The following is an 18,880-nucleotide window of genomic DNA, read 5'->3' as shown; positions in this document are numbered from 1 at the left end:
TTTTTTTTTTTTTTTTTTTTTTTTTGTAAGTTAGATTTTTTAGAAACAGGCTGCTTTAATCCAAACAACTCCACAGTCCTAGATGTATTGATAGTGAACTAAACTTTTTCCCACTCTCAGGAAAGAACAGTTATATTAGAGTTTTCAAACATGCCCTAAGTGTTAGAAAACATTTCTCTAAATAAGAACTGCAAAACTGTAATGGAAACTAGATAAATACTTAAGTTTACTGTCTAGATTTCAGCTGTGTACATGCATATTGTAAGGACCACATAGCTGCATGTTGTAATGGTTGCACATTATAATTGCCTGTTGTAAGGAATTCACAGAGGATTCCCCATTATTGTATGAACTGAAACACCATGCGCCCACATGACAAAGTGACGGCTTATGGCTTGAAGCTGCAATGACATGATCACGATGCTTTCTAGAAAGAAGACAGAAGTGCCTATAAATGAAAATATACTATAAAACCCAAATTTATCCTTAGTGGACACACTCAGATGCTGACAAGGCAAAGAGCAGAAAGTGCATGCACAGAAAAATACTTCAAGGTTTGGTTGATCCAAATGATCTCTACTAATCTTTTTGCAGAGATGCAATAGGAAGTCTTAGCCTCCTTCAAGGCTGAAGAAACTTTCACAACGTATATTATGCTCTGCAGGCTATAAAAGGCCCTCTAATATGACTTCACTAACCACAGATCTTATGGCTGCTGGTTACTACAGAGAAAAATTTTCTGTATCTCCTCAGCAAAAAACCTAGTGTTTCCCCAGATATCCAGTACAGCATCCACAGAAATCACTTTAGACACCTATAATTCTGAAAACAGGAACATGTAGTGCTGCTTTGCAGGTGCAGGACATATGCTTATGGTGCACATGGAAATTACTCTGTTGTGTGGTTCCCAGCTTCCACTGAAATGGGACTGTGACATTTCTAGCTACACCAAGACCTGAATTCATACAAAGCTGCAGTTTATGCAGGGCATTTCCCCTGCTCTCAGCACAACTACATCTCTTCATTTATAGCCAGCACCAAACACTGTCATCCTAAGCACACAATTCTGAATGGGCCTCTTTTGCAAATGTATATGCTTGTTTTAAAGTATCCGTCTAAGGTATCAGATTTTAGCACTACCTACAAACCCCCATCTTGCTTCTTACTTTTCCTCTCCCCTGAGGACTTCTGTGATTTCAACAGCTGTCACTTCAACATGAAGCTCTCTCCCTCCCACCTCCAGAAGCAGTTTGATAATTTTTCTCCCCAGCAGTGCTGGTTTAAGCAGATGGTTTTACCCCTACTCTGAGCTCACTAGGCCTGACAGTGAGCACAGCTACACAAAGCAGGAAAATCATTTGGTCTAAGCAGGGAGGGCGTGCATGAACAGGGGGTAGCATGGATGGACTTGTTTAGAGATGAGGCCGAAGTGGCTGGGTAGCAGGGCTACTTAAATTGGCATCACTCTAAAGAAGTCTGTCAAGTATATGAAATAAAAGAAAACATACAGAGAATGCCTCAGAGAACGGAAACAGAGGATGATCCAAACATATTCTTCTTGAGATTTTCCTAAGGAATCTGATTATATAGTACCTCTCCTGTCCATGAAGTTGTCACAAAGCACCGTTATAGCCAGAAATTTCATTAGCAGTCACTGCCTACAGAAGTTACAGCATCCAAACCACATGCACTCTACTTACAGCCTTTCCATGATGCAGTATATGGGAAGGACTCAGGTGCACGTACACTTGAAGGCAGGTAATTCTTTTGTCCAGAAGTGGCACTGCAACTGAAAGAATTCAGTTACTCCTCTTGACTAATGTACTTGCTCACATTTATGCACTTTATTATAGTATGGAGCAGAGCAGGGACACAAAGAGATGGTACTTTGCTGCCTGGCACTGGTGATATTTAGAATATCTATAAATGTTCTAAATACTAGAAAGTTTTCCAGAGATTGTAATGAGTGAAGCTCGACAGTACTGTTGATACCTTTTACAGGAGGACTGTATCTTGCTTGGGCCAAATAGAACTGCAGGGCTGCCAGCTGGAAAACTGTTTCTGCACACTGGCTTAGACAAACCTTAAAACATACTTTAGCAACTCTGGTGCTGTCATCAAACCTCATATACAGCCTGCAGTAGTGATCTACTGTTGGATCAGTGAAGCCAGGCAGAGCAGCTCCATCAAGTGCACAACTGCCCACCAAGCTTCTCTTTTCCCTAAACCTTTTCTGTGATTACACTTCACAAAGGGCAAGAGGGAATTTCTGTTAACACAGGGCCCTTCTGCCTGCACATACGCCAAGTATGAAGTGACAAGAGATTACGAAGAACTGCTAGCTAACCATTAGTTCAAGAGGAGAGGAGTAACTGTTTGAAAAGACTCCTCCAAAAAGAGGCATTGGGCCACATTTCCCAAGTCAGCATATTGGCACATCTCTCACACATTGGCCAGATATCCAGCAGAACTGAACACTGGGCAGCCCCTCAGAGCTTCCTTCTCTTGTAAGGGCCAGTCATAAAAGAAAGAAGGTAACAATGAAGCAGCACCATATAAACATTCACTGTTAATGTCTCCCTCTTCCCAGGGTCTGTACATCAGCAAAGCCAGCAAATGTCCAGCAATCAAGGCTGGGCTGGGAGTAGGCTGCAGTATTTTTCCATACAAAACACTGTTCTGCGTTAAGAAATTCGCACTCCCTACCTGTTTATGCCAGAGTTGGTCGTGCCCCAAACAAAAGGGGAATGTGGCTGCTCTAGCAACTCTGGAAAAGTAAACAGAGGATGTGGCTCAGAACTGAGAAACTCTAGTAAGGCACAATTACATCAGATTAGGAGTGTCTTTGTCATTATTTCTACATGTTCAAGAGGGAACAGAAGTTGATCTTGATGAATATAAGTGTCTGTTTCACTGTCATTTAACTGAGGAACATAAAGTTACCACGCTTCCATTTTTATAATTGCAAAGAAGGTAGAATAGCTTTTATGGGAAAGGGTACATGCCTGGAAATGTACCTCCATGTCAATTACAGCAGGCATGCCTCCATGACAAGAAAAGCCCACTAAGCCAGGAGATGGACATTTAACAGTAAAGAGCATAAGCAGACAGTCCTACATGCAACACCTAAGTAAATGGCAGCTCTGGACTCGTGGTGTCCCAAGCAGAGATGGAGGACAGAACCTGGGAGAAGGCAGCAGAACAGAGAAGGAAGAAGTTCCCCACCTGTTTCCCAGTCTTCAGCACACGGAGGTGCCTGCCATGTGCTCGCAGCATTCACCTGATCTCTCTGGAAGCCAGTGGAACAGTACGCTTCAGGAAGAGAGAAAAATCAGCGTCTGTAGTCTGTCTTGCTTCAGAAGCGTTAAGTACACTGGATCAAACTGTAAAATAGTTCTTTGCTTTACAGGAAACTTCACGTAATTCAAACAGGTTAGATACACCCACGAGCCAAGCACTGATCTGAAATCATAAATAGCTTTTTCGAAGAACAGGAGATGGCTGCATTCCCTAGGACTTGGCAGCAGGAATGCTTAAGTGGAGAGGAAACCTGTTAACATGAATACTGGCATGACTGTTAGCCTCAGTGCAACCCTACAGAAGGTGGAAAGCCATCTGCTCTTTAGTGTGGCAACAGTTAAAGAGCCACTGCAGAGAACTGAAAAGACACTGTATAGCACAGGATGCCTTTCTAAATGATTTGGGAGGTTTGAACAGAACCACCCATGCTGTCTCACTGGGCAGGAGACAGGAATTTTAACTGTATGGCAGACAAAGCAAATCAACAACAGAGAACCCTGGAAGAGGAGCAGACCCACCTCTTGGTGGGAATAAATGACTCAGGTTGCCCCAGCTCCAGGGATTTTCATAGCTTAGACATCTATTTAATGGAAATCAGCTTTTCACATGGCACCAGTGCTCAAGCCCCAATGAGAGGAGATCAAAGCATCACATATCCTGGCAGTGGTATTTCAATACGCATTCTTGGATACAACCATTTTATTCAAAAAGCCTGGAAACAAAGCATGTGGAAGGTCTATCTTGCCCATCTGCAGTATTGTAATGAACCTATCCAATAAATTGAAGCAAGTAAGACTCAAGTTTCTGAAGGCTGCTGTGCCCCACAGAACTATAAGACAATAACTGACTCCCAGTTATGGTTACCATATGAGCTATCTGGACAAAAAGGAAACCTCAGTCCCTATGGTGAATCTGCATCCCAAAAGCTCTCTTACCTATATCATGCTCAATGAACCCTTTGTCCTTGCACTTCGATATGTGATCACCCAGGTCGGCTTGAGGCACTAGATGGCGAGCATTGAATGGGCATGTGGCCAATAACTTTGCAACTTCAGGGTGGCTCTGGAGAAGGGAAAACAAAAATCATGTGCCAGATCAACCAAGTTCACTTTTCCTTGTGCTTTCTATGGATTAGCAAGAGATACTGATCTCATGGATAACAACCCTGCCCATGGCAGGCAGGTTGGAACTATAGGATTCTTAAAGTCCCTTCCAACTTGAGCCATTTTATGATTCTACAATAACTGGTAATGTTGCTTAAAGAAAAAGACTAAACAAGGAATGGCAAAATATTGGCCAGATACTTACAACTGCAAGATGAAACTGTCTAACAGAATTATTTAAAACACAGTTCATTAGAAGAAAACAAAGAGACACCCTTGAGTTGATTCAAACAAAACACACCCTCAGCTACACACCCTACAATTTGCTGCAATGCTGGCAATATGGCCACATGGCTTAAAGCACAGATGAAGCTATTTCAAAAACAATAGGGAGGAGATGTTAGGTAAATCTAAACCGTTCAGATATTTTAAAGCAAGTTGGCACAAAACCAGGGAAATTCATCAATCCTTTCAAAACAGATATTCATAGAATCACAGAATATCCTCAGTTGGAAGGGACCCACAAGAATTATTAAGTTCAGATCCTGGCACCAGACAAGATTATCCAAAATTCTGAAAACAGAACATTCACCCTACAGCTGCATCTTCACTGGAGGGCATAGCACTGCTACACTGTTTTGAAAAAAATATATTTGGTGAACTTACTGATAAGCTGAAAGAGGAACAATTCTCAGCAGAAACCAAAGCTCAGATACTAGCATTTGATAGGTTAAATAAAACAAACCTTGAGGATACAGAGGAGAACAGAAGACAGAATGCTTCCTATTACATGATTTGTTTTCAAATTCTAGATAACAGATTGAGAGGTAAAAAACAACAACTCTCTCCCATGTGCTGAAGCCAGGATGTCCAGTTTCTACACAGATGCACATGAAATACTTATTAGCAACATTAAAAAAAAAAAAAAGCTATACAGCAGCATTTCTATCACTTCTTTCAGAAATTCCTCCCTGACCTAACCATGAAGAGCCACACTGGTTTTAGGTGAGTCAATGTGCTTGAAGCTATTTCTAAAGAAGTAATGAAAAGTATATGAAATAAACACTAAATGCAATTATTTGTCAAGAACTTACTCAAGTCAGCCAGACAACGCAATGAGAGTGAGAATATGCACACTGTATTTACACACACACACACACACACAATCCCCATTTGGTGCCTTGTTCAGCAATACAGCTTACCTTCCTGCACTTTACAAGGTGATAGGGAAAACGACAGGCTCTGATTTGATGTTGCTTATTATATGGACACGGTATTAATCTCTCTGGATCATCTAATAGAATTGAAGAACAGAGAAAAACAAATAAACCAGTAAGAAAGACAAGATGTAACATCACTAACAGCGAAGTGGAAAAAACGTACCACCACATCAAGGATGTCATCTCAGGAAGTTAAAAGAGTTCTTCTTACTTTGAGACTTATTGTTAAGGCAGACACCTGTTTTGCATAACCAAACAAATCGATTTTCAAGTTTGGGGTGACAGGGACATTGTCAAAAAAGAGAACAGTCAGCAGTACAGTGAATAACAGCTCCTTACGTTACCATATCAGCTAGGTAACCACAGGTACTCAAAATTAATGAGACAATAGTAATTCTCCAGCTATCTTAGACAGGAATCTCTGGGATGATGATACACCCACCAGAGCCCTCAGGAACTTCTGAATCAATTTTTTTTTTGATGAACAGCTAGATTTGCTGGAGGAAAGACGCCACACAATTTAGTTTAATTTCTGAGGAAGCAGCATGCCTAATATGATGCATGTGACTTTTCAGTGAAGCTTCTCCCAAATCAAGCAATTATTTAGGAGCTAAGGAGTTACCAAAACACCTAGAAATACAGGCAACGAACATGGAAGCGGAATGAGTACATGTGTACGTGCCATATAAAAATTTCCATATCCCCAAAAGGAGGCAGAGGTTGCCCTGCTACTTGTGGGGGTGTTTGCTGTGTACTCACAGGGAGCCAGACTAGACTTCTTTCATCATTTCTACCTTTTTGCACAGGCTCTTCGTGCATTTAGGATTTGACTGCAAAATACCTTAAACAGATCTAAGCACGGGCTGCTGCTGTTTAGCCTCTCTCCTGCCATCACATCCTCTTCTCTCACACAATTGGTGTTCAGCTGCTCAAGAGCCAGGTCAGGGAGCTATCGCAGCCCACAGGCTGACAGCTCGTTGAGATGCTTTTAGCCCAGTCACACTGAGCTGACTTCATGTCAGCTCAGCCATTAGGAAAGAACAATCTAATCCTTCTTTGCACACCAGCTGTGCCATGCTGCTGCTGTCAGCGCTTCTCACCACCATTAGCCAGTTTAGGGTCATTAGAAATGCTGAAAATCAGACTTCTTCATCATTATCACAGAATCATAAAATTAGCTAGGTTGGAAAAGACCCACAAGATCATCCAGTCCAACCATCCACCTACCACCAATAACCCCACTAAACCATGTCTCTCAACACTATATCTAAACGTTTCTTGAACACCTCCAGGGATGGTGACTCCGCCACCTCCCTGGGCAGCCCATTCCAGTGCCTGACCACTCTTTCAGAAAAGTAGTGTTTCCTAATGTCCAGCCTAAATCTCCCCTGCCGCAACTTGAGGCCATTCCCCCTCATCCTGTCACTAGTTACAAGAGAGAAGAGGCCGACCCCCAGCTCACTACAACCTCCCTTCAGGTAGTTATAGAGAGCGATAAGGTCTCCCCTGAGCCTCCTCTTCTCCAGACTGAACAATCCCAGCTCCCTCAGCCGCTCCTCATAAGCCCTGTACTCCAGACCCCTCACCAGCTTCGTCGCCCTCCTCTGAACACGCTCCAGGGCCTCAATGTCTTTCTTGCAGTAAGGGGCCCAAAACTGGACACAGTACTCGAGGTGGGGCCTCACCAGGGCTGAGTACAGAGGAACAATGACTTCCCTTCTCCTACTGGCAACACTATTTCTGATCCAAGCCAGGATGCCATTGGCCTTCTTGGCCACCTGGGCACACTGCTGGCTCATGCTCAGCCGAGCATCGACCAATACCCCCAGGTCCGTTTCCTCCACACAACCATCCAGCCACTCTGCCCCAAGCCTGTAGCGTTGCCTGGGGTTGTTGTGGCCAAAGTGCAGGACCTGGCACTTGGTCTTGTTGAACCTCATCCCATTAAGATGCCCTGACAAGTTTTATACTAGTTCAGCTTTCCCTGGAATTACAGAATGTCTTGGGTTGGAAGTGACCTCAAAGAACATCTAGTTCCAACCCCTCTGCTGTGGGCTGGTTGCCAACCACCAGATCAGGTTGCCTAGGGCCCCATCCAGCCTGGCCTTAAACATCTCCAGGGATGGGGCATCCACAGCTTCTCTGGGCAATCTGTGCCAGCACCTTGCCACCCTCTCAATAAAAAACTTCCCGGACACCTCATCTAAAGCTCCCCTCCTTTAGTTTAAAACAATTTCCCCTTGTCCTATCACTACCTACCCACAGAAAAAGCTCATTTCCTTCCTGTGTATAATCTCCCTTTAAATGCTGGAAGGCTGCAATGAGGTCACCCTGCAGCCTTCTCTTCTCCACGCTGAACAAGCCCAGCTCCCTCAGCCTGTCTTTGTAGGAGAGGTGTTCCAACCCTCTGAGCATCCTCATGGCCCTCCTTTGGACCCTTTCCAAAATCTCCACACCATTATCATGCTGGGGGCCCTAGGCTTGGATGCAGTACTCCATATGGGGTCTCATAAGGGCAGAGTAGCGGGGGACAATCACCTCCCTCACCCTGCTGCCACCCCTCTGTTGATGCCACCCAGGATACTGTTGGCCTTCTGGGCTGCAAGTGCACACTGCTGGTTCATGTTAAGTTTTTTTTCTGCTACCGGGATCCCCAAGTCCTTCTCTGCAGGGCTGCTTGCAAGCAGGTCTCCCAGTCTGTATACATATCTGGGATTGCCCCAACCCAGCACCTTACTCTTGGCCTTCTTGAACCTCATTAGGTTTACATGAGCATTATCAGCACAAAGAAGAAAGCAAGCATGAGTGCCTGACGGAGAAGAAAGGGAGCCCTTACTACTACATCAAACAGCAACCACAAAAGTCACAGAGCTGGCCTGGCCAGGTAAACAGATGCAGTTACTAATCCAAAGACTGCAGCAAGCAAAGGCTCTGGGGCACAAAAGCATGGAAACCACACACAATGCTGCCCTGATCAGCAATGAGCTCATGGGATGCTCCTTGGCTCTGTTAATGGACAAGTCCAGTCTGAATAAAACTCCTTAAGACCAATGTGCTATTAAGAAGCAGGCACTCTTTATTACAGGCGCACGGGGGATTGCTCCACTCAGGGTGTACACCTAGGAGCTAAGCACACAGATCATATACATGCAACACGTGAATATTCATACAATTTCCACGAAGTGCCCACCTGAGAATTGCTATACATATTAAAAACTGTCTCATAATGTCAGGGTAGGGAACCCATCACAGAACAAAGCATGTCTGTGTTACTGGGAAGCTCATGATCCCTATTACCAAACATCTTCCAATCACACACCCACACCTCGAGGGCTGTCTGTCCTACACCTCCAGAGACCTGCTCTGGAGCCCAGTCACTGGGCTGTACTCCTATCCTGCAGATGAAAAAAACAGAGAAGTTGCTTGCAGAATCGAAGCTTTTTCTATGATGTCTTATGTTGCAAAAGTATCTCTCCATTTGTCTGTACATCCGCCGACCGCTTACATTTTGATTGCAAAATGAAGCAATGAGGTGAGTGCTTTTGAACCCACCAGTGTGGTGAGAGGAAGCAGCAGGGCTCTGATTTGATTTGGCAGTAAAACCCGAGGTTTCTTTCCTCACACATCACCCTGAGAGTGGGGTGTAAAAACGTGGCTTTTGTTCACAGCTACCACTCACTTACCAGGACAGCATGGTGTGCAGCCCTGCTGTGCCCTCACCCACCTTCCAGCTCCATTTTGCCACCAGCTTTCTGCAAAGCTTTCAGGGCTGGGACACACTCTCCTTCCACGATTTTTGGACCTGCTTTGGGCACCGATGATGAGGAGGGTCCACAACAGCATCATCTGAAGAGCTGTGAGATCAGGAGGTGTCACCAAATCCGGGAATGAATCTCACCAACCCGAATGCCAGGTTAGAAAACCAGCATTACGTTATTGCAGCGCTGGGTGAACGTGGGTCACTCCACCTAATGTGCATACACAGAAGCTGACGCACACAGATTATATTATATTCAACATGTCTGAATACTCATACAAAGTGCTGCTCTGTCCTGAGAATTGCTATACATATTAAAATCTCATACCATGCATACTTTGTCTTAATGTGGCAGTCTTGCAAGAGAGTCTTTGTTAGTTGCGGGGCTCCATTGGGAGGTGCTAGCCAGCCAAAAGGTTGTGTGCTAAGTAGGACCTGACCTATGTTTGATCAAGAAATTGTTTACAGAAAAAATGGACTGCTGACTAAGCTTCTAATTAACACGTTGACCTTGCTCTTGTGCCTGTACCAGGCATGTCCAACTCGGGACCTGCAGGCTGCAAGCAGCACAGCCCATCCCATCCCATCCTGTGGCCCTGCCTGCCCTGCACCATCGAAGCACTGGCTCCTCCCTACAGAGCAGCCCGACCCTGGGTGCACAACCATCGCTCAGCAACAACCAAACCTTGGTGTACTACTGGCATTATTTGAGAATAGGTTTCAAGACTTAAAAACCAAAAAACCAACAACAACAAAAAACCAACACATCCGCAAAAAAAACCATCAGTTTTTGGGTGTACTTGCAACTATTTTCACTTAACATGAATAAATTACCTGTGAATTTTCAAATGGAATGTGTTGAGTTGCAAGCAGATATTCAACTCAAAAATATGATCATGTCTCTTTAGTGGATTTTTATAAGACCTATCTTAGCAGAGAGAAGTATTTCTCAGATCACATTCACACCTTATTCATGTCATCACTTTTTGGCAGCATGCATATTGATGAACAACTGTTTTCAGGGATGACGTACAGGAAGAGTAAAATAACATCAAAAATCTCTGATGAGCACCTTGAGAACTCATTGAGAATTGGAACCACTTCCATCAACCCATCCTGATGCATTAGTTTCACAAAAACAAGGTAAAATATCCCACTAGTTTTATGTATTCGTTGCCCTCTTTTATTGTTAAATAAAAATATTAAAAAGATTTAAATAAGTTTTGTTACTTATATAAATGAACTGTAGTACATACTTTATGATGGCTGCTCTGAAATCAATGCCTCTGTTTCAGTATGTTGGTCCACGACATCAGAGGCGGATGCTGGTGGTTTGGCAGTAGACGTTGCACCTTCCCACCAATATTCCATTACATTTGTTGCTGTGTGACAGATGGCAGCAGAGAGGCAAGGCTGACAAAATGGCACCTGACACTGACATGGGTATGAAGCAAAGATGTGGAATTGAACTCCTCTATGCACAAAAAATGGCACCCATTGACATTCACAGACGCTTGCTGAACATTAATGGAGACCACATGGTGGATGTGAGCACAGTGAGGCGATGGGTGGTGTGTTTCATAGAATCACAGAATCACCAAGGCTGGAAAAGACCTCCAAGATCATCTAGTCCAACTGTCCACCTACCACCAATATCTTCCCACTAAACCATGTCCCTCCATACAACACCTAAATGTTTCTTGAACAACTCCAGAGACGGTGACTCCACCACCTCCGTGGGTAGCCCATTCCAGTGCCTGACCACTCTTTCAGAAAAGTAGTGTTTCCTAATGTCCAACCTGAATCTCCTCCCTGGTGCAACTTAAGGCCATTCTCCCTCATTCTATCACTAGTCACATGGGAGAAGAGGCCAACTCCCACCTCACCACAACCTCCTTTCAAGCAGCTGTAGAGAGTGATAAGGTCTCCCCTGAGCCTCCTCTTCTCCAGACTAAACAATCTCAGTTCCCTGAGCAGCTCCACACAAGACTTGTGCTCCAGACCCCTCACAGCTCCACTGTCCTTCTCTGGACATGCCCCAGGGCCAATATGTGATTCCTCTCGTGAGGGGCCCAGAACAGAACTCAGTACTTGAGGTGCTGCCTCACCAGAGCTAAGCGCAGAAGACAATTGCTTACTTCCCTGCTCCTGCTGGCAACACTATTTCTGATACAAGTGACCCAGCTGGTAATGTGATTCTTTACATTGGAAGCAATGGCGACAGCAATACTGCGTCACCCCTGCTGGTGCAGATTCTGAGGAACGCGCTCTAAATTTCCCTTTGCTTGCTTAACAGTGTCAGCTCAGTCACACGGAGACAGAACCAGCCTGTAACACAACCTGCCAGCTCACAGCATGCCCAGCTCCCGCCCCACTTTATCTGCTTTGGGATTCGGGACAGGACAAGGGGAGCAGAGTGGGATGGGCCAGACCAGGCCCAGCCTGCAGTGCCAAGCAACCATCTTCCCCTGCCACCCTCCGACTGCACCTCGAGCCTCACCCAAGTCATCCTCTGCCTCCATAGCGAGGAAAGGCTGCGGTACCGGAACAGAAAGGCCCTCGGACATCAAGAGAGGAAAGGAACAGGTCGGGGTCGAGGTCGAAGTCCAACCGCACCGCCTCCCCTCAGCGCCTCGGCCGGAAACCACCTGCCGCGCTGCCGCGCTACCCCTCTGCGCCTGCGCGGTGGTCTCCTAGCAACCACTCAGTCCCTCGCGCCTGCGCGGTGGTCTCCTAGCAACCACTCAGTCCCTCGCGCCTGCGCGGTGGTCTCCTAGCATGTACATGGTTGCAAGAACTAGAAGAGAAGAAAGCATCGGATCTCCAAGCTGCTCTAAGTATGTTAGCAAATAGTCCTAGATTAGGTATGATTTCACTTTAGAATAAAAAAAAAATACATGTGCATATCACAACAGCAGCTAATGAGGAAAAATTATATAAATACTTAACGAATCCACATACCAAAAAACAAAAAATTGAGAAAGTAGAGGAAATGCATTATGCTTGACCAACCTCATCTCCTTCTAAGACTAGGTGATGAGGGAAAGGCTGTGAATGTAATCTACTTAGACTTTAGTAAAGCCTTTGACACCGTTTCCTATGGTATTCTCCCAGAGAAGCTGCAGCTTGTGGCTTGGCCAGGTACACACTTTGCTGGGTAAAGAACTGGCTGGAGGGCCAGGCCCAGAGGGTAGTGTAGAATGGCGTTAAATCCAGCTGGCGAATGGTCACTAGTGGTGTTCCCCAGGGGTTAGTATAAGGGCCAGCTTTATTTAGTATCTTTATTGATGATCTGGATGAGAGGATTGAGTATACCCTATCTGTAAGTTTGCGGATGACACCAAGTTGGAAGGAAGTGTTGATCTGCCTGAGGGTAGGAAGGCCCTACAGAGGGATATGGATAGGCTGGGTCAGTGGTCTGAGGCCAATGGGATGAGCTTCAATAAGACCAAGTGCCGGGACCTACACACGAGGCAGCGAGGAGACCTCTCTGCAGCCTTCCAGTATTTAAAAGGGGATTATGAAAAGGAGAGGAATCAACTTTTTACTTGGTAAGATAGTGATAGGAAAAGGGGGAATGGGCTTAAGCTCAAGGAAGGAAGGTTTAGGGGGGGAAGTCAGGGGGAAGTTCTTCACAGAGAGAATGGTGAGGTGCTGGAACAGGCTGCTCAGAGAGGCTGTGGATGCCTCACCCCTGGAGGTGTTCAAGACCGGGTTGGCTGGAGCCTTGGGCAACCTGGTCTAGTGCCAGATCTGGAGGCTGGTGGCCCTGCCTGTGGCAGGGGGGTTGGAACTTGATGATCCTTGGGGTCCCTTCCAACCCAAGCCACTCTATGATTCTGTGATTCTATGATTCTATGATTCTGTGATTAACAACTCAAGAGACGTCTGTTTTACACTGCAGCATGGTCTTTGTTTCTCTCTGCAGTCCTTCCTTCTCCCAGGGCAAGAATGCACACCTGAAAAGAGTTTGCTGCACTTTGGAGCATAATCATGAGTAGGTCTGTGCGTAGTTCCATGGCAAAGTTTCCTGGTAAAAACAGGCCAAGTGCATGAGGCTACAGATTGGGCACTGGAACCTTGGTAGTTTTCTGCAATGACAACGACGACTTAGTCTCCCTCTAAATGAGATTTTGGTATCTATTTCCTGTAGAGCTGGCAATCTTCTCTTTTTTTCCTGTTTTCTTCATTCTGCCTCTACTTCTATCCACCATAGACAATGTATGCTTGCAGCTCACAGCTCCTCAGTGCGGTGTCCTCTCCCTTGGACTGACTTTGAATGAAGAGACTCATATGGATGAGGAGAAGGAACTAGCTTTCAATCTGCTAATTTCTTTGTGGGGAAGAAGATATACTAGAAGAGGGAATGATTGGTAGATTACTTGGATGCCTGTCCTAAGCTGCAGAATCTTAAGCAGAACCTGAAGCAACCATTAATTCAACAACCATTTGCTCCCTTCTCATAGCAACTGGAAGAAATGACAGGAACCTTTCTTCATGGTCCCAGGTCATTCAGTGACAGAGCATGCCTGTCTTCTGCAAAACTCACCCTGAACAACAGTGTGCCTTGCCTTGCCCCCTCCTTGTTCTCACATTTGGAACAAAATAGTTCATTTGGATGGGACTTTTGGCAATCATCCAATCCAACTACTTGACCATTTCAGGGCTAACCAAAAGTTAAAGCATGTAACTGAGGGTGTTATCCAAATGCCTCTTGAACACTGGGGCATCAACCACCTCTCTTGGAAGCAAATAATTTTATGCATTTTGATGCACTGGGTAAACACAGTCCTGTGAACAGTGAAAAATATGCATCCTTGCTTTCTATTTTGATAAAGGAGTTTGAGAGTAGGTTGAAGATTGCAAAAAAAATCATCAATTTTTGGGTATATTTGCGACTATTTTCAGTTGACATGAATAAATTACCTGTGAATTTTCAAATGGAATGTATAGAGTTACAGTCAGACATTCAACTCAAAAATTTATCATATCTATTTATTAGACTTTTATAAGAGCTGTCTTTGCAGAAAAAAGTATCACTTGTGTCACAATCACATCTTATATGCATCATTGCTTTTTGGCAGTAAATTTGACAAGTAATTTGTGATTTCATCAAAAATCTCTTATGAGCACCCCGAGTAGCTCCATGGCAAAATTTCCTGGTAAAAACAGGCCAAGAGCATCACAGCACGAGGTTGCAGATGGGGCACTGGAACCTTGGTAGTATTTTGTTTTTGTTGCTCTCTTTCTTTACATTTTAATTTTAAAAAAAGTTTTGTTACTTATATATATTTACTATATTATATATTTTGTATGTGGCCCCAGATAATTCCTATTCACTCAGTGTGGACCAGGAAAGCCAAAAGATTGGACACCCATGGTTGAATGCATTCCAGTATGTTGTTTGCTGTCTTGGCTGCCAGGGCATAATGCTAGCTCATGCTGTACCTACTGCTGAGCAGCATGACCAGATCCCTTTCTGCTGAGTTGCTCTCTAGTCACTCATCTCTCAGTCTGTACCTGTGTCTGTCATTGCTCTGTCCCATGTGCAGAATCCAGCATCAACCTTTGCTGAACTTCATGCCATTGATGATTATGCAATTCTCTAATATATCCAGATTCCTCTGTAAGGCCTCTTATCTCTCCAGGGAGTCTAGAGCACCCCCCAGTTTAATATCGTCAGGAAACTTGCTGAGGATGCATTCTACTCCTGCATCCAGATTGCTGATAAAAATATTCAGTGGGATTGGCCCTCAAATTGAGCCCTGGGGAACCCCGCTAGTGACCAACTACAAGCCAGATGTAGCCCCATTCACTGTGATGTTTTGAGCTCTGCTGTTGAGCCAGTCCATCATCCAGCATAGTGTGAACCTCTTTATTTTAGAGTTGGACAATTTTTTTCAGAAGGAAACTGTGAGGGACAGTATCAATGGCTGCACTAAAATCCAGAAAGATTACGTCCACTGCCTTCCCTTCATTCACCCAGAAGGTGACTTTTTTGTAGAAGGAGATCAAATTAGCAAGGCAGGACTTCCCCTTCATGAACACATATTGACTATGTTTGATAATAACTTTGTTCTTTAACTGTCATTCAGTAACCCTCAGGATAATCTTTTCTATAGCTCTTCCAGAGACCAAGGTTAGAGTCACAGTTCTGCATTTTCCTGGGTCTTCTTGTAGATTGATATAACATTGTCTCCCTGTCATGACAGACCTCCGCAGACTCCTACAGCCTTTGGTAAATTCTTGAGAGGGATTCAGCTGTAACGTCTGCTAATTCCTTCAGTACTCTAGGATAAAACACATCAGGATCCATGGGCTTACAAATGTTGAGCTGATGCAACTGTTTCCTTGCAGTTCTGGTGAGCATAGATAGAACGTTGTTGCTCCACCAATCATGGTCCTCCAACTCTGAGGACTGGGCAGCACAAGGTCTGTCATTGCTATTAAAAGCTGAGACAATAAAAAAAGCATTAAATGCCTCTGTCTTTTCCTCATCCTTACTTGTTAGGTGACTGTATGCAACAAGTATCAATCCAGTGTTTTCCTTAACTTCCTCTTGCTGTTGACATACTTGAAAAAGCCTTTTTTGCTATCTGACACCATGCTAGCCAGTGTTAACTTGAATTGATTTATCTAGACCTCTTCTTTTTTCTTGAAGAATAGACAAACAGAAGGAAAAGCAGCTCCTCGCTTGCTGACAGTGTATACTGGCAAACCCTGGAATGTTGAATAGCATGTACTGCTTTCCAAACATGGGGATAGTGATGAGGCTGCCCCCCAATCAGGGGTTTGTATAGTTGTGAATTCAAGATAATTCATGTACTCTTCTAGCTTCTTTGACAAGAAAGCTGAACCATGTGTACCCAAAAAGCAGAGCAGCATATGGAAGAAGACAAACTCAGTTTCCTCCCATCCCCAAGTGTTTGTGGGGCTGCTAACCTCCACAGCATCCAGCAGAACTGATTGCTTAATCAAGGCCAGCAGTGCCTAAGCAAGATGTGCGCTGTGGCTGAGAGGACACATCAGAACAGAGAGGCAGCAAAGCTGGGACTGAAGGCCAGGGACACTGTGGAACTGTAGAACAACACCCACATATGGGAGTGACAGTGCTTTCCCAAGGGGACCCACTGCACAATGTCTCACTCTGCCCACCCTTTGGAAAAGTGGAATGGTCCTGGTGTGACCCACACACCCACTGACATTAACAGAGCAACTGCTTTCCTCCTGGTAGCTGGAACCTGGAGTGCCCAAAGAGAAAGGATAACACAGAGGCAAAGGCTGGGATGCAGCAAAACTTTAATGAGTCAAAAGAGGGAAATGAGATCACTGGGAGGGGAGGCTCTGGTGCAGAAAACATTAGGGACAATTGACAGTCTGCACTGCATGGCCATGGTGGACATGCTGCCAGCTGTCCATTTGCCCTTTCCACAGAATGAGAAGGGCCAGCAGGCCCTCCCTGAGCTGGCTTTGTGGGACTGAATGTCCAGGGGAGCACATGGTGAGCAGCAGTGGCACAGGATGGAAAAGAGAGAGTGTGAAAGGGGAAAGGCAGAAATGGGCCATGTCTTCTGAGACTGCAGACTGAGTCCCAGTGCTCTGTCTCAGTTCTCCTTCCACCTCCTGGGTCTCTGGGGTCTTTCCCCAGGGCCATCACCAGCAGATCTAGCAGGGGAGGCACCTCCTGCCACTGTAGCGGCTGCCGAAGCCGGAGAGGCCAAAGCCTCCAGAGGAGATGGGCACACCCTCAGAGCTGAGGATGCTGCCAACGGCAGCGGAGGTGGAGGATCCCACGGCGGTGTTCTGCGGGAAGGAGCTGAGGATGGGTCCGGGCAGGGTCACCACCACGGGAGAGGGCTGGATGAAGACGTTGGAGTCCTGGCACTGCCTGACACAGGGCTCGTTGCAGCTGTTGGCCAGCGGGGTTGGGCCACAGGGCTGGCATGGCAGGCGTGGCAGGCACTGGTCGTAGCAGGACATGTCTTGTGTCTGGAGGGGCACCTGTTGGGAGGGAGGGTCAGGAGGAGCACAGAAGTGAGAGAGGAGCAGCCTGCCACCCCAGCATGAGAGAGCCAAGACACAATGCTGGCTGGGGATTTGGAGGCTGTGTAAGGAACCTTGCAGTTATCTACTTCCCTTTGATACCAGTGGTACTGCCAAATGTGCATCAGATGCCTACCTAGTCCCTGCCTGGGATAAAGTCACTTGCACGTGCAGAAAAATTGCAAAGGATGGGGGGGGGAAGTTGGAAGGGCTTCAGACTCACCTCGTTCCCAGGGAGATGGAAGCAAGAGGAGTGGATGAGAGAATGAGGAGACGGACACGCTTTTATACTATTCCACCACTGCCTCAAGCCCACAGTCACTCCACACGGGCAGTAATTTTCCAAGAGACTCACCTCAAATGCAAATAATCCTTCCTAATAGTGCAGGTTGTGGTTTTATCTCCCTCAACTCTGCCTTTTCATTTCCTCATTTCTGGCATGACTATTTTGCCAAGACAACTTCTTACAGTTGTTGGTGTGAGTGACCCAAGGATTACGCCAGTACAACAACATCAACATCAACAGAATTGGTGCAGTGAGTGCTGGATCAGTTGTGTTCAGTCAGTGGACAGGGCATGACTTGGGAGTCTCCGGAGGAGGAATGGTTGGCAGCTTACTTAGGTGGAAGCAAACCATCTCCTCACAGCACTGCAATCCACAGCCAAGCACATAAGGCTTCTCTTCCTTACAGACATGCCGCATGGTTCTTTCCACTCCGTTCCTCTCTCCCTAATGTGACAGTCACTGGCCATTGTGCAGCAGGCTCCAAATATCCAGCCACCATGTTATCTGCTGGAGGGACAGCTCAGCAGGGCATTAGTAAACAGGGAGATTCCTTTTATGCTTTGACGCAAGCTTCCTTCTCTAAATGATAGCTCTGAGGAGAGGTGCTGTATTGGACCCCATCCTTGCAGAGAAGGATGAGCTTGTGTTGAATGTGAATGTGAAAGGCAGCCTTGGCTTCAGCGTTCATGAGGTGGTAGCCTTCAGTATCCTTAAGGCAGCAAAGAGGACACAGCAAACCCACAACGCTGGACATCTGCAGATCAGGCTTTGGCCTTTTCAAGGATCGACTTTGTAGATTATTATGAGATAAGACCCTGGAGGAAAGAGGAGCCCAAGGAAGCTGGTTAATACTCGAGGATCACCTCCATGAAACACAGGAGTGAGGTATCCCAACAAGGAGGTCATCAGGCAATGGTGTCAGGAGGCCTGCACGGGGGAACAAAAAACTGTTGGCCAAACTCAAACACAAAAATATGAAGCCTCTGTAGAATGGAAGCAAGGATGGGTAACCTGAGAGAAATACAGCCATCGTGCCTGTGCAGCCAGGGACCAAGAGAGGAAATCTATAGGCTTGATAGAATGCAGTCTGGCAAAGGACATCAAGGGCAACAGAAAACGGCTTCAACCAGAATCCCCATGGTAAAAGGAAAATAAGGGAATGTGTGAGGGT

General features: G+C 45.6%; 2 protein-coding genes across 3 annotated transcripts; both read right to left on the bottom strand.

Annotated features, from left to right (window-relative positions):
• On the bottom strand, nt 1-12,081 carry LOC110388635 (gametocyte-specific factor 1-like). Of its 2 annotated transcripts, none has more exons than XM_021378101.1 (7): nt 11,881-12,081; nt 5,606-5,697; nt 4,236-4,362; nt 3,226-3,312; nt 2,707-2,767; nt 1,701-1,783; nt 1-427 (listed from the first exon to the last, which is right to left on the bottom strand). In XM_021378101.1, coding segments are annotated over exons 1-7 (519 nt in total). In that variant the 5' UTR covers nt 11,948-12,081; the 3' UTR covers nt 1-425. The 2 variants fall into 2 exon arrangements, with proteins under 2 accessions (XP_021233776.1, XP_021233775.1); XM_021378100.1 differs by having other exon boundaries at nt 1,701-1,789; nt 11,881-12,079.
• On the bottom strand, nt 17,046-17,375 carry LOC110388588 (feather keratin 1-like). Its single transcript, XM_021378015.1, has one exon. The coding sequence runs from the start codon at nt 17,358-17,360 to the stop codon at nt 17,046-17,048; it is 315 nt and encodes a 104-aa protein (XP_021233690.1). The 5' UTR covers nt 17,361-17,375.

Source organism: Numida meleagris, chromosome 26 (assembly GCF_002078875.1).
Source record: "Numida meleagris isolate 19003 breed g44 Domestic line chromosome 26, NumMel1.0, whole genome shotgun sequence".
Lineage (NCBI taxonomy): Eukaryota > Metazoa > Chordata > Aves > Galliformes > Numididae > Numida > Numida meleagris.
Note: the sequence above shows the minus strand (reverse complement) of the source record. Positions and strands in the feature narration are given on the sequence as shown.

Excerpts from the sequence above, each read along its gene's own strand:
- LOC110388635 (XM_021378100.1), bottom strand. The coding sequence starts at position 11,947 with ATGTCCGAGGGCCTTTCTGTTCCGGTACCGCAGCCTTTCCTCGCTATG. Across the intron at positions 3,313-4,235 it reads GTTCATTGAGCATGATATAG|CGTACTGTTCCACTGGCTTC; the intron begins GTAAGAGAGCTT and ends CTCTTCCTGAAG. Across the intron at positions 1,790-2,706 it reads ACCAACTCTGGCATAAACAG|TTGCAGTGCCACTTCTGGAC; the intron begins GTAGGGAGTGCG and ends GAATTCTTTCAG.
- LOC110388588 (XM_021378015.1), bottom strand. The coding sequence starts at position 17,360 with ATGTCCTGCTACGACCAGTGCCTGCCACGCCTGCCATGCCAGCCCTGT.